Genomic DNA, 15,845 nt, shown 5'->3' on the forward strand with positions numbered 1-15,845 from the left:
ACCGGGCCGCGCCGCAGTAACTGCCTCCCTCACACAAGCAGAGACAAGGAAAGAGAGACTCGCATTTCCACCGGGCCGCGCCGCAGTAACTGCCTCCCTCACACAAGCAGAGACAAGGAAAGAGAGACTCGCATTTCCACCGGGCCGCGCCGCAGTAACTGCCTCCCTCACACAAGCAGAGACAAGGAAAGAGAGACTCGCATTTCCACCGGGCCGCGCCGCAGTAACTGCCTCCCTCACACAAGCAGAGACAAGGAAAGAGAGACTCGCATTTCCACCGGGCCGCGCCGCAGTAACTGCCTCCCTCACACAAGCAGCCTGCCTCCTCTGAGATAAATGGACCCATCGATTGAAACAGTCCGACGCAATCGCTCTCGGCTCAATGCGACAACAAGCAGCCGCTTTTCCATTGTGAGGGCAGGACGGTGCCACTGTAGGGGGTGGCAGTAACTCTCGGGCTTGCGGAGGGCAGCTGCACCGATTATGCAGGATGCCTCATGCCGCCTGGCTCCCAGCAGACGCCGATTGCAGCATCCTGCGGCCGGGGAGTGACGAGGCGGATCTGGAGTGGGCTGTGGGGTGGGATAAATAAGAAGGGGGAATGGTGTAATGATGGGGGGGGGGGGGGGGCAAGCCGCATCACCTGCTGAGTGTGACAGCCCCGGGGGCATCCTGAGTGGGGGGATGGGAATATGCTGACAAAGCAGCCCGGAAGGGATGCACAGGGCACTCCGCAGATGAAATGAAGGGGATTTTTCCAACGCCCACTGCACCCCCCCCCCCCACACCACCCCACCCATCAATGAACATGTGCTTCCTCTAGGAGTCATCTCGGAGGAGGTGGCGAGCGCTTAGAACACCAGGTGCTTGCTGGGAATGCCCCGTCCGCGGTGGCCACACGTAGCAAATGGCTGTTGCAGCTACACCACACATACATGCCAATGGTGGGATAAGGAAGTCTGTCCAATGGGAGGGGAGTGGGGGTCAATGAGTGGGGGCGCATACAAGTGGCTGACAACAGCCTCCGCAGCCTCTCCCGTTTTTCAAGGGCTAACTTTATTTATGTATATTGCAGAAAATTCCTTTGTGGTACCTGCCAGCATTCCTGGCACTGGGGAGACACCTCAGACAAAAATGTGACTGATGCTTGTTGGATTATTAAAAAATGGAAAAACAACAGGAAAAATAGAACATCTGAAAATGACTATTAGGGATCCAATGGAGATAAGCTGTGAACAGACCAGACCCCCTTATGACTGCGAGCCGAAACAGCCTGTGGGAGGCAGACGCGGCGGGATACGCGGCGGGATGGATGTGGCGGGATACATGCGGCTGGATGGATGCGGCGGGATACGCAGTGGGATACGCGGCGGGATACGCAGTGGGATACGCGGCGGGAGACGCGGTGGGATGGATGCGGCGGGATACGCGGCGGGATACGCGGTGGGATACGCGGCAGGATGGATGCGGCGGGATACGCGGCGGGATAGATGCGGCGGGATAGATGCGGCGGGATAGATGCGGCGGGATAGATGCGGCGGGATACGCAGTGGGATAGATGCGGCGGGATACGCGGCGGGATACGCGGCGGGATAGATGCGGCGGGATACGCAGTGGGATAGATGCGGCGGGATACGCGGCGGGATACGCGGCGGGATAGATTCGGCGAGATAGATGCGGCGGGAGATGAGGCGGGATACGCGGTGGGATAGATGCGGCGGGATAGATGCGGCGGGATAGATGCGGCGGGATGGATGCGGCGGGATACATGCGGCGGGATGGATGCGGCGGGATACGCGGCGGGATGGATGCGGCGGGATAGATGCGGCGGGATACGCAGTGGGATAGATGCGGCGGGATAGATGCGGCGGGATAGATGCGGCGGGATACGCGGCGGGATACGCGGCGGGATACGCGGCGGGATACGCGGCGGGATACGCGGCGGGATAGATTCGGCGAGATAGATGCGGCGGGAGATGAGGCGGGATACGCGGTGGGATAGATGCGGCGGGATAGATGCGGCGGGATAGATGCGGCGGGATGGATGCGGCGGGATACATGCGGCGGGATGGATGCGGCGGGATACGCGGCGGGATGGATGCGGCGGGATACGCAGTGGGATAGATGCGGCGGGATAGATGCGGCGGGATACGCAGTGGGATAGATGCGGCGGGATACGCAGTGGGATAGATGCGGCGGGATACGCAGTGGGATAGATGCGGCGGGATAGATGCGGCGGGATAGATGCGGCGGGATACGCGGCGGGCCGGATGGACCGGAATCCCTACCCTGAGGATGACCCACAGCACCTCCCCGCTTAACAGATCAGGGCCACAGTGCACAGTGAGATGTAGCTGCTCGACAGATGTTTCAGTTCTTTTCCCTATTTATGCAGATGCCTAGATGTCTTTTACAGCTGTATTTGAGATCTTGCCATCACAGTAAGTTACGGTACCCTCCACAGACAGCTCCCTCCGGCAGCTCAGCCGTAACTGATTTAAGGAGAGGCAGCTCTGCAAGCACTTAGCTACCTGCATGTGCGTCAATAATACGTATCGAGCAGCGGAAAACACTCCTCGATACAAATGCGTGTACGCGCTCTCATGCACACATATGCAAGTCGCCAGTTTAACAGCAGCCTCATCCTCTTCATTTGCAGAATACTGTGCCAGCTTGTCAAAATTCAAATCTATACTAAAACAAATAGACTTAACTTCTGTGTTATACAGCGACCACAAAGCCTTGGATTATTTTTAAATGTGACAAGGTTCCATTGTTTTGTTTTTTTTTTGCACGCAATTACTTGTAAATAAAGTTTTGGCTTTAGCAAAACTTGGTAAAAAAAAATTAATAAAACTTGAGCAAAAGAATTGTATATTTTTGCCTTTGTTTGAAAGGCATATCAAAAATGAAAGAAAAAAGCGGTAAAGTTCACATTTTCCATAGATATCACAGTTCTGGCATGCAGAGCGTTTCCATGACTTCAGTGTGTACTTCTCCGGGAGCGAGGGGCCTGCGGTTTCGAGTGGGCTTAGGGCCTGTGGCCAGGGGCCATATGGTGAATACAAAACGGAGCAGAGAGACGGGAATCCCATGGTGCTCTGCTCCCCGTGCACCCAAGCCCTCTCTCTATTGGACACGCTGCCACAGGCTGACATGCAGAATGAAGCCAGTGAAAATCCAAAGGTCAATGCTCCTTTTACCTGTATTTTCTACATATTTTTTTTTACAATTCAGAGATCATGCTGAAGAAGGTTTGCTTTATTCAAGTCCTCCATCCTACCCATGAGCGTGAACGTGAGAGAGCTGAAAATGAAGTGTTTCACCAGGCCAGATTGCACAGACCCACTGGCCAAGAGGTAAACATGTTAAATTAATCCTCTGTAAATGGAAAACACATTGAAATTTGATTTAAATACATAGTTCCCGTAATTTTCTTTGGTACAAATTTACATTAAATAACGTTATTAAATCTCTAAAATGTAATTTCAGATTTTAACAAGTTCAACAAATCAAGTGACATCATAAAAATATTGATGGGCAGAGCAGAATAATGTAACGTGTTCCAGGGCAAAAGAACATCTAACAATTTTGATGTGCAGAAATAATCTGAAATGAAGTAATTCCAGGTGAAAACTCCCTTTAATGGCAGTGACAGCAGCATGGACATCAACAGCCACTTTAGAGGCACTGCAGATCTCAGCATGACACCCAGAAACGGTTCCCTCTGTCTGGCCACAGCCTTGAGCAATGGAAAGACTGGTTCAGTGAATGACAGAGGTCAAGAGAAGCTGCCATTATCCAGCCGGGAAATGGTTCATTGAACCCAGTAAGGTCAAAGATTAATATTTCCACAGCGGGCCTGGTTATGGGCACCCTCTGCTCACCTCCATACTCACAACTATTGCTATATCTTTGATATTTGATTTGTTCCATGTTCATTTGCACACCAAAGGGTGGCTTTGCGACACGTAAGAACCGGAATGCTGAATCACGATGGAGATGAAGATGGACCTCAGCTGCATTAGGTGTGGGGTTTGGGGGAAATGGACCTTCTAGGGAAGCAGTGCTTTTGTCCTCACACCCTCACCCCCCAAATGAAAAAGAATGGCCTAGATTCCTGCCCGCCCCCCACCACTACCACCTCTGCAAGGGAGGTTTTAGGCAGATTAAAATCAGAGCTGCAGCTCTTAAGACCATCCTGCTAATGAAATATGTCAAAGCTCATAAAGCAGAATTTGGGGCCTTTATAAAGCGATGGACTCCCAAACACACCGTCAGCAAAGCACTCGGCAGTCTGTCAATAAACATTAGCCTGTGCATCAGTAAAGGCCCAGAAAAATAGATCATTTTATTAAACATATTACCGGCTTCCCTTAACAGTACTGACGGAGAAAAATCACACGAGCCAAAAGAAAAATGCTCCCCATTACTCATGCTCCAGTTTACGGCGGCCGATGTCTCTGGGGTAGGAAATCACACACGCACACACACACGTCGTGCTCTCTGTGTGGGGGCACACGCCTGTACACACACATGCACGTTTATCATTCCCGCTCCGGAGCAGCGCTGCTGGTGCCACTGCAAGACGATGGATGCATGAGAACCAACCTGTTCTCCAGCCACAACCGAGGCATGTTGGGAAGCATGGCCTTACCAGCCAAATAAACCTTCCGCTCAAATATAAAGCTAACTAGAGAGCTGTAAAGGACACATAAGCTGCAGGAGTGAGGTGGAGTAAAACTGAATTTTGATTATTTCTGTTGTTACTTATTCTTGTATCTGCAGAACCCCTATCATGTACATTTTATTCTGTTTTAACCATGTCTCCTCCATACCCAGTCTGGCAAATCGGGAATTTTCCCAGTGGGCCAATGAGTTCCAAATTCATTACTGGGTAAAAGTCATTATTTGTGACGGTCTCCAAAGTCCAGGATAAATTTTAAAATTCCAGTCCAGCCCTGAATAACCTCCAAAAATACAAGATTAAAATGATCCAGCAGTCGTATTAAACATGCTAAATGAATGAACACTTTTTGAAGCTTTCATGATGTTGCATTATGACTCGTTTTCACGTCACTGCTGCCGCAGCTCTCAGTCCCATGTGAAGCGGCACAAGTGCTCTTCCTGATTCCCATGTAATTTGCCCGCCACAGTGGCTCCGCCTGTGAGGTGGTGGCCCCGAAGCGCATACAGCCTTGTGCAATAGTGCAGATGTAGCCCTACCCTCCCTGAGGCTCCGGGGCTTGGCAGGTAGCAGGCCGCAGTGGGAAGCTGACAGGCCTATGGCCGCTCCCTGCGAGGGTGGGGCTGCATCACGCTCACACCCAGAAGTCAAAGGGACCTGCGTCGCTCAGACTGCGCTACTGCCTGACGACGGCATGGCTGGTGTTTATGTGCTCAGAGCTGCAGTCCAAGCATGTTTTTACAAGACTGGAATAAGAGGGATAAAGAAGTTGTCATGCATTACACTCTCCCGGGTTCCTAAGGCAAGATCACTGTTCCAAAACCCAACTGCATCATACTGTGTATCGAGCCGACACCTGGCTAATTGCCCTCTGTCATCTAATGTTTGTGGATCAGCATATAGCTTAATTAATGCAGCAGTGATATGACACGATTATGGGCTTTTTAACCACTGAAACCAGCCAGGGACACAGTGATCAGATATTCGGGGGGGCAGTGAAAACGAGGAACACCATGGGGTGAAAATGTGCAGAACTACAGGCCCGTGAAAATGTGCGACTGGGTACAGCCAGCTGAATTAATGGGATAAACAGGAAGCAGCCAGACGTTCTCAACCTGAGGGCTCAATCTGTATCTCAGCATCGGCAACAACGACCGAAAGCAGAGACAGAACCAATTAAGCGCTGATGCTGCGCCGTGCAGGTGCTGATTAGCACAAGCCCCATCACAAGCCCGTGTACTGATTTAAAAATCAATACTCACAGTCCAATGCCGACCTGGAAGTGAACATACATGTGTTTTGGAATAAACGATCCAACAGAGCATCACGACTGCTGCTCTCAGTGCTGGACGGGGTTGTGCGTGTGCATGAGCTTGTGCGAGGACTTGACATGGGGGCGCGCGGGCACAGCGGGCACAGCGGGCACGAAGACGAACAGGCATTGCTCACCTGCCTTCCTCCGGCCCAGGGATCCCACGTTGCTCTCATCGGCCACTGGGGAGACACGACAGACACGGTAAGTGAGAAGGGAAGTGAGGGAGACAGGAAGCATGGTGAACCTAAGGGGAGAGGAGCATCGCACGCAGCAGTGCTGCATGATGACACTGGTGAAGCAGAGGCATAAGTACATCACACCAACAGAAACACACTGTCAAACTGGGCCTGGGAGAGGAAGGGTGTGCGTGTGTGTGCCTGCAGGGACCCTCGCACAGGAAGGGAACACACCCAGACAGTGCAGGCCTCCGTGACGGGGGGAGAGGCATCCCCCTGCCAGTGCAGTGTGTACAAACAGCACGCTGAAGGCAGCAAACGGCGTGGGAGACGGTGAAATAGCGTAGCTATTCCAGGCCTCGGCCTCTTTCAGCTCCCCTTGGCTGCGAGGATGCTGGCATGGAGGTGAAATGCAAAGATTTCAAACAGGGACCAGGGCAGCAGGGCCTTTGAACAAGAAGTGTTTAAAAACCTTACAGCTAAGCAACGGCTTTAATGCGACACAGACTCGGGATTCGCCGCACGAGAAAGAAATATGCAAAAACATGACTTTTTAAAAAGGTTTCAGTATCTGCAGTGCTTCACTGTTATCGGTTTTCTTGATTTTATTTCTGTATTTTTTTATTTTTTTACGTTGACTTCCAAGAAAATGCGAAACACATTTGCTTCCCACAAAGGCAGCAGCTGGTTTTTAATGAGGGCGGCGTTTAGTGGGGCTGTCGTCTCTCTGTGCTGCCGCACACGTCTGCGGTCATGCTACTTACACACAACAACAACATGGCACATTTAAGCCCTGAACTGAAAAGCGGAGGGGAAGGGCCAAAAAAAACAGTAGCTCCCTGTGATCTTTCACAGCTCCAGCCTGACACTAATGTATGTGTGAACAGCGACAGGCTTGGTGAGCAAAGCCGCAATTGTTTAAATCCAGAGGCGAGCTATACCTACTGCACGCGTGATGTGGGGGTGCCCAAAGGATTGCCTGGCATTTCTATAATAAGTGTATCACTGAATACTGGTGAGAAAATGCATCAGCCTGCAGCTGAAATCCAGGGAAACAGGATTTTGCAGGAGCAAAGGCTGCTGCTCCAGCAGCACCACAGGATACAATAATAGGTTTTCATTACACTGCGATTTCTTTTAAATAATCTTTTTCATTTTTTATGAGTGCAATTCTACCAAAAGGGAAAAAAAATGGAAATGAGTCAGAATTTGGCCCGATGGATCATGTGACAAGCATGAAGGATCCTCTTGGTCACTACACTGAGGGCACTCACAAACACACATCCAGAGACTGATGTAATCCTGGCAAATATAAACATACAAATGCATGCTAACTGAGAAGGTAACTAACAGGTAGACTGACAGAGAGCACTGACACACACAAACGCGTACCCACACCCAGGCAGCCAAGCCAGCACACGGAACATATGTAAAGTACATAAACACTGACACATACATATACACATGGAGTGCCTTGGGGAGACCCAGTGACAGACAATAGGGGACCATGGGCCAGAGCGAACCCGTGGGAGACAAACACACAGAGGTAAAGTGACCTGAGTGCCATTCGGATGACAGAAGCGAGAAATAACCAGCAGGGACAGAAAGCACTGTACACTGTCACATTTAAACAAAGAACAGCTTTACACAAATCAGACTTTTACACTGCAGTCTGGCAACAAGGTGGCAGCCATTTTCGGTTCAACATGTGACAGGCAAAAGAAGATGCGCTATATGCAAAACTAGAATATTAATTATGAACAACACAACAAAAAAAAAATCAATGCAGCCGTCTAAGCAATTACATCTCAATCTCTCTCAGATGGCCTTATCCATACCCTAAGAGGTGATCTGTCCATGACCCGAGGCATCCAGAGACATGAGGCTGGTGATCAGCTGCTGCGATGTTATAAGAGATCAGCTCAAACTCAGAATGCGGCTGCCAGCTCATAACCAGCACGTATCAAACACAGGCATTAGAAAATGCCCATCACTGCATCAGAGCCAGCTAATTCATTAGCTCATCAAGAGATACAGAAACCCCATAACTGCAGCATCAAGGACTATCCAATTGTTTAGGTCCTGACATTTGTGACTGTAATTTTGTGTTATTACCACATTTTTAAAAAGGGTTACTAATTTCAACAAAAGCTCACATTTCAAAGCAATAATGGAGAAATAGTTAGACAAATGCATCTACATATAATGTAATCATTTTCCATCCTACTGCCGCGGCAGTACTAACAAGAGCGGTTTGAAACCCAAGCCCTAGCAGAGAAAGTGCACCACACAAGGCCCAAAAGACTGCATGATTAGCTCCGGCACCCAAAATAGGTCTTAGACACAAATAGCTTGTGAATCGAGGGCTTACAGGATTACATTTAGCCTTGTAGGGCACTTTGAGATCGCAATGGTGGGGATGGTTCCTCCAGGGCGGAGGAGGGACAGGGCTCACAGTGACTTGCCGTCGCTGGCACGAGGGAGGCGGCTTAATCGGCGCGGAACTCTGTTGCGTTGCCATGGCGAATGGAACACACCAGGAGGCCGTGGAAGAGGAATCCTCTGTAGAATTCTGGTTACAGCTCAGATGGTGGATGTCAGTCTCACCGAAGAGAGACACGAGTCCGCATTCACACACCAAATTCTTAGTCACAGTGCTTCTCATCCGAGCTTGAAAGGTACCATAATGCAGAGCAATTATTATAGCATATCATTTACGCAATTTCCATTAGGTGGAGTAATTCAGGTGTAGAGTGTTACTAAAGGGGACAGCACAACATGTAATGCCATTCTCTATTCACTAGTACACACGCCTGTATACAGTACTTGCACATGATGTCATCGCTTTGTTGGTGTAACATGCAAGAAAGCCCTGGGGATGACGAATGGGCCCCGGACCCAGGAAGCTTGGCCAGACACTGGCATGGGCACCATAATTTGCACACACAAACACACATCCGCCAAGAAGCCGGCCTCGAGGAATGCTCGTGTGAGGAGAGAGGAAGGGAGAGAGCGGTAAGATGAGCTCCCCCGTAATGGAACTCAGGCGGGCGCAGAGAGCGCAGCTTGGGTGCTGCACCGGAGGAACCCAATACGGAAACTTAATGAAGTGTAATTCAAAACTGCTGCATCCACTGTTTTAATAACATTAATATTCCTCACTCTGTCCGATGAAAAAAAAGTTAATAGGGTCATTCTTGGATAATACGTGGAGCTGTGCCTCACTGTGCCTCAGTGTTCAATTTTTATGGTGTGCATTCAATTCTTACAGCCATCAGACCCATCAGATCCATAAAGTAAATGACTTAGGGCCGATGGTTCATTCCGTCTCGCCATCACACCCTCCATCACAGCCGATGGCTCAGCAGTCAGAGGGACGGCTCTACACCCACTGCCCCCAACCATCAGGAGTCATCACAGCACAGCCTCCCCCCACCCACCCCCAAAAAAAAAGAGATGCATTAAGGGGGAGCTCTTTGATAGGTACAAAAAGGTAGCTGCATATTATCCAGGAGGTACAACACATTCAAGGTGATTAAGCCCAGATGCACAGAGAAAGTACTGCATAAATGCATTAATATTATCATCATTATCATCAGCAGCAGCAGCAGCTTCAGAGGTAGACAGGACAGAAAAATCACAGGAGCAGAACATCAGTGTATGTACAGTAGGTATAGCATACAGCATCAACCACACGGAAAATGGATGTGAATTTCTCCCTTTGAATCTCATTCTTTGAAAAACACAGCCCTTCACATATGCCTGCATGAACTCGAGGCTCCTCCAATTCCTAGCCAGATTCCGGGGTTATCATTATTAGAATTATCTCAATACTGCCCCATGTCCTTGTGCCACAGGCAGGCCAAGCACTAGTCAGCACAGCGTGCCTTCTGTTTCGTTTAATCCCATATCAGCACCTGCAATCAAAGTTAAAGCTGTGCATTATGGGTAAAAATCTATACCCAACTTTGCGAGTTGAAATCTAGCACATGCTATTTCGGTCGGTGTCAGTGAGAATCTGCTGTGTCTTTACAGCGTTGATCAGACCCAGCTTTCAGCCAATGCCTTTTTAGTGCTGGAAATAGCAGCGTTCCCTATTAAACTAATCCTGAGTGCTGTCTTTAACTCCGATTTACGGGTCTGAGATCGTGACTCACACGTACACGACTACAACCTCCTCACAAAGGCCGCGCTCTGAGCTTATGCTCGCGAGTCATACTGGGCTCTTGTGGTGTGTGCAGAAACAGGAGACGCGAGAGGCCCGGGGCCTGTCTGGGCCGCCAAGGTGAATCCTACTGTACTCCAGACTTCAATTAAAACCGGGAGCCACAACCTCTATTATTCATGAAGTGCGACGGCTAAATCTGTATATGTATTATTAATACAGCGGCCCTCCAACAGAAGACGTCCGATTCGACGCGAGGCACTGTGAAGCTAGGCACTCTGCCTTTATGCGGCATGAAGGCAGGCCTGAAGCAGCCTCCCCGGCCTATCCTTCCACCACCAGCCTATCAGAGGCAGGACGGCACCAGCCTGTGGCTCACAAAGTCTTCACGTGACGCTGATTTATCATCTGCCTATGCCAGATGCACGGCTTATTATTAGATTGGGGATGTCTGGATGCACAACAGGAATTAATTGTGTTATATCTGAGAGCTACATTGATCGCCATTCTGACATGCACTTAGCTCTGTCAGTTGCCATTTAATATCAAAGAGATGACTTAGGCTTCCTAAGGGGGGGGGTAGTGAGGGAAATAATAAAATAAAAGTGAGTGATGTTTTCAGCAGAGAGCCTGGTTTGGGATGTTAGAGATGTCAGAGATATTAGGCTGCCTATGTGGAGCCCGAGACCCTCGGCTTTCACCCTGCAGGGGTCTCCCTGCACGCCGCGCAGCTGCTGCAGGCCGACGCCGCGAACGGCATGCGTGCCTCACCTAGGTCCATGCTCTTGGATGACTTCACACGGCTGTGCTGTCGGCCGTCTCGCAGGACCTCCTCTCTCTGCAGGTCTGGCCCCCAGTTTTGACTGAAGAAGCAAAAGGTATTTCCAAAATAGTTTAACAGTGGATAGCCAGGTCATCAGCCTCTCATGAACTACTTGTTCACTTTATGGAATGTCCTGCATATCTCATGCAGATCCATAGCCGTGACATCAGCTCCTCCAAACAGTCTTCAGAGGAGACCTACTGCTAGAAACAAGCTGCAACTGATATGCCCAGAAAGAACACGGATTATGCTGGAGCACAGAATGTTACCTCTGATGAGAGTATGTGGGTTTTGGACTAAAGTTCATGTCATTCTCATGTCGATGAGGAAGAGGGGGTGGCTCTTCTTCTTCTTCCTCTTTTTCCATGTGGTTAACACCTCCATTTGTCACAATAGAGAGACCTGGACAGATGGGAACACAGATAAATGACTACGGCAAGCACAAACACACAATCATGCACAAAGACGGCTCTCAAATAGAGAAATCTCTCGGAAATCTCGCGGGCGGGCGGGCGGACGGACGGGGAGCGGCAGTGGGCTGCACGTGGGAGATAGAGTGGGCATCTTATCTGCAGGCATGGCACTTGCTCCCTGAGATGGGAAGCTCTCAAAACTCACTGAAATATCTATGACCTGGATGATCTCATGTCTCAGATGATAAAGAATTAGATAAACAGCCGGGCTCAGAGGTTGTTTTAAGCTGAATACATGTCAGAATGCCTGTATGGGCTATTGAGAAAATTTAAGGTACAACAGTAAGAGAAAATAAAGCAATTATGAGTGATAAACTGGCAGGATGTTGAGACAAATATAAAAGAACACAAAACAAAAGCGAAGAGTGCAGGCACACGACCAACTGAGTACAAGTGGCATCACACCCTCAAGTAGCTTAGCGACCAAGGCCGCGGATACTGGTTCATGACAGGGTCATTCTATGTGGCTGACAACTCCTAAACAAGGACATGATAGATTTGGCTTGGTTACTAATCAAGGTCAAACCACACAGAGTTGTATTCAATGGTACAGAAAAAATAGAGAGAAACAAAGACAGTTGACAAGCTGACAAATGGAGGAAAGATGATGAACAACAAACAATGTTCATCAACGGTCCGGAACCTTCAGGATGAGCTTAAAAAAGAAAAAAAAACCTGCACTTCAAGTAAGGCATACTTAAGTGTGCATAGCTTTCAAAGTCACCGAAGGCTGGGATTAGCGCTGCAGATAAACGATAAAAACTCAGCCACCCCCCCCCACATACTCCTACTACAACCCACTTAGTTTATGCATTGCTCAGAAACTTGGGTGGGAAATCGAAATATACATTATCATAATGATTCATGGGATTAGACTTGTGAACCAAAGGCTATTGGTAAGGATCTTAAACTAGGCCTATTTGTTTATTGGCATCAATATACAGTGTGAGCCAAAAGTAGGTATACAGTTATTTTACAGTACTGACCAGGACAGATTCCTGGAGCCTGTCCCTGACACTGAGACACACTTTAGCACACAAATCCCAGTTAGCATCAATGTCCACAAATGATTGCGAGAAGAACTCCTTCAATTCACCCATTGTGCGGGGTTTCCTGTCAAAAATCACCTCTTTTACTACAACCCCCCCCCCCCCCCCCAAGGTCCATGGGTATGAGGCCGCGTGGAGGTGGCGGCCAGTCAATGCTGCTACGTCACCTGACCCACCACTGTGAAAAGGTGCTGTCAGGGTGGCTATGGTGTGTCACAGTGTCGGGGACAGGCTGCAGGAGTAATTCAACGTTAATGGAAGACATTTCCAACACCTGGTAGACTAAACATGACCCAATCAGTACAATTTTACAATTAGTTTAAAATAAAAACTGTACACCAAACTTTATAAATAAAGTAACAAAAACTTTACTTTGTAAAACAAAAGCTGTATATCTACTTTTGGTTCACCCTGTGTCAATATTTAATAATCATTTGTGCCGACAGAAGTGCTTTAGGTGGGTATACATCCACTCTGTCTGTGGCAATTGGAGCAGATCCACCACAGTTGAAGCAGATTCTGGCAATCTGCAGAAATATGACACAATATGTTACCTGCCGTGTGGCCATTTGCGCAGATGCAGAAATATGTGTGGAAGCTGCAGAGGGTTAGATGCGCAGTTTATATGTGACAAGTATGCAGGAGTATGCACAGGATTTAACACATAGCTGTGTATATTCGGCATATTTGCTTTGCCGCCTGCGTGATGGAAAGTCCAGGCTTACCTTGCGCCGGCTTTGGAAATCATTGCTAAGATGTCTTATCAGCGAAAGCACAAGCAAAAGCAACCATCATTCCTCCTAATGCCCGATTCAGGCGACCAGTTATCACTGAGGGAGCCCCTTCATCTGTCTGGGTGGCGTGCAGGATAGGTCATGCATCACTCCTGTGTACACTTCATCATCTGCATGAGCCGCCTCTCGAGAGATGAACGTGTGTTAAACTATAACAAAGCATTCCTCACACACACACACACACACACACACACAGCCCCTACCTCTCCCGCCTGTGCTGGCGATGGGTGTGGCAGGAAAAAGGGCATTTTAAGTGAAGATGGATTAATACCCCTCTATTGCGGAAAAAGGGCTCGTTAAGCACAGACTGCCCAACCCCCCCACCCCAGCCATGACGTTCTGCCCAGCATTAAGTGCTCCTTCTTATCGCCGGCAGTAGATGATTTCATTAGGACCAGACCACCTCCAGCTTCGACTGCAGGCACGGAGAGGCTGACGGACGCCTCTTTAAGAGGAGGGAGCCCCTTTCAGGTGACCTGAATGGACGTCATTCTCTACTCCCCATCAAAGACCACATTAATGTAGGAATGTTTAGGCGCCCAGTTCGTAAAGCGTGCGACAGAAAACATTGCTGTTGTCAAGACTGATAGGCTTATTTTCTCCAAAATCAGATTTCACTTTATCCGCTCTGCAGAGGTCATGCCCATTGTAAGACCACTGTAACCCATATAAATATTATATGGGTTACATTTATAAATTTATATATATATAAATGAGTGTGTGTATATATGTTTGTTTTTATGTATGTATGTGTAGATGTATGTATGTATGAGTGTGTGTGAGTATATGTATGTATGTGTGTTTGTGTGATTGTGTGTGTATATGTATGTATGTATGTATGCATGTGTGTGTGTGTGAGTATATGTATGTATGTATGTATGTGTGTGTGTGTGTGATTGTGTGTGTATATGTATGTGTGTATGTGTGTGTGTATGTATGCATGTGTGTGTGTGTGAGTATATGTATGTATGTGTGTGTGTGTGTGTATATGTATGTGTGTGTGTGTGTGTGTGTGTGCTACGCTATGCTGCTTGGGAGAGGCTCCAGTTACTCTGCACTGGCTCACAAACTCCATCCTAGTTCATCCCAAAGGTGTTTGATGGGGTTGAGGTCAGGGCTTTGTGCAGGTCAGTTCTTCCACACCTTCCACAACTTATCCAACCAAATCATTATGGACTTTGCTTTGTGCACTGGGGAACAGTCATGCTAGAACAGAAAGGACCTTCCCCAAACTGTTTCCACAAAGTTGGAAGCATAGAATTGTCCAATATGTCTTGATATGCTGAAGCATTAAGAGTTCCCTTCACTGGAACTAAGGGGCCTAGACCAACCTCTGAAAAACAATCGCATACCATAATCCCTCCTCCACCAAACTTTACAGTTGGCACAATGCAGTCAGGCAGGGAACGTTCTCCTGGCATCTGCCAAACCTAGATTTGTCCATCTAGACAGAGGCCAGACAGAGAACTGTGATTCGTCACTCCAAAGTCCAGTGGCAGTGTGCTTAACACCCCTCTTTCTGTCACTTGCCATTGCGCTTGGTGATGTGAGGCCTGCATGCAGCTGCTCGGCCATGGAAGCCCATTCCATGAAGCTCCCGGTGCACAGTTTTTGTGCTGGAGTTAAAGCCAGAGGAAGTTTGGAACTCTGCAGTTATTGAGTCAAAAGAGCACTAGCAACTTTTCGTACTCTGCTCCTCAACGCTTGGCGACCCCGCTCTATTACTTTACGTGGTCTGCCACTTTGTGGCTGAGATTCTGTTGTTCCTAAATGCTTCCACTTCGCAAAACCACCGCGTACAGTTGACCGTGGAATATCTAGCAGGGAAGAAATTTCACAAACTGACTTATTGCATCGGTGCCACCCTATAACAGTACCACACTTGAATTCCCTGAGCTCTTCAGAACGACCCATTCTTTCACAAATGTTTGTAAACCTGACTGCATGGCTAGGTGATCGATTTTATACACCTGTGGCAATGGACCTGAATGAAACACCTGAATTCAGTGATTAAGAGGTGTGTCCCAATACTTTTGTCCATATAATGTATGTTATAGACATATATATACAGTACACACTCTCCGTAACACCACAAAAAGAACAGTGTGAGTCAGGAGAATCAAAAGCTTTTCAGAATAATTTCCTGAAAGATAAGAATGCATTTTAAACAGTTTGCAGTTCTATTTTCAGCGGATCACATGGACTTCGCACACAATACTACATATACAAACATGCCCTATTTAGAATAGACTTCATCAGCATAATGATTTCAAGGTCAGAGCATACTGTTTACCAGATAAAAGCTGTATAAACAGAGCACAAAATGCAGCTCATTATTTTGTTCGTGTTATTAGCCACAGCAC

General features: G+C 48.3%; 1 protein-coding gene across 4 annotated transcripts in view; it reads right to left on the bottom strand.

Annotated features, from left to right (window-relative positions):
* pard3bb (par-3 family cell polarity regulator beta b) overlaps nt 1-15,845 on the bottom strand; it is a 162,984-nt gene that overhangs the window by 58,566 nt on the left and 88,573 nt on the right. For all 4 annotated transcript variants that reach the window (XM_023805839.2, XM_023805840.2, XM_023805841.2 and 1 more), the window contains 3 exons: nt 11,436-11,568; nt 11,115-11,206; nt 6,137-6,181 (listed from right to left, as the gene is read on the bottom strand). In XM_023805839.2, the coding sequence (XP_023661607.1) occupies nt 6,137-6,181; nt 11,115-11,206; nt 11,436-11,568 (270 nt within the window). The remainder of the gene's footprint in view (nt 1-6,136; nt 6,182-11,114; nt 11,207-11,435; nt 11,569-15,845) is intronic.

Source organism: Paramormyrops kingsleyae, chromosome 1 (genome assembly GCF_048594095.1).
Source record: "Paramormyrops kingsleyae isolate MSU_618 chromosome 1, PKINGS_0.4, whole genome shotgun sequence".
Taxonomy (NCBI): domain Eukaryota; kingdom Metazoa; phylum Chordata; class Actinopteri; order Osteoglossiformes; family Mormyridae; genus Paramormyrops; species Paramormyrops kingsleyae.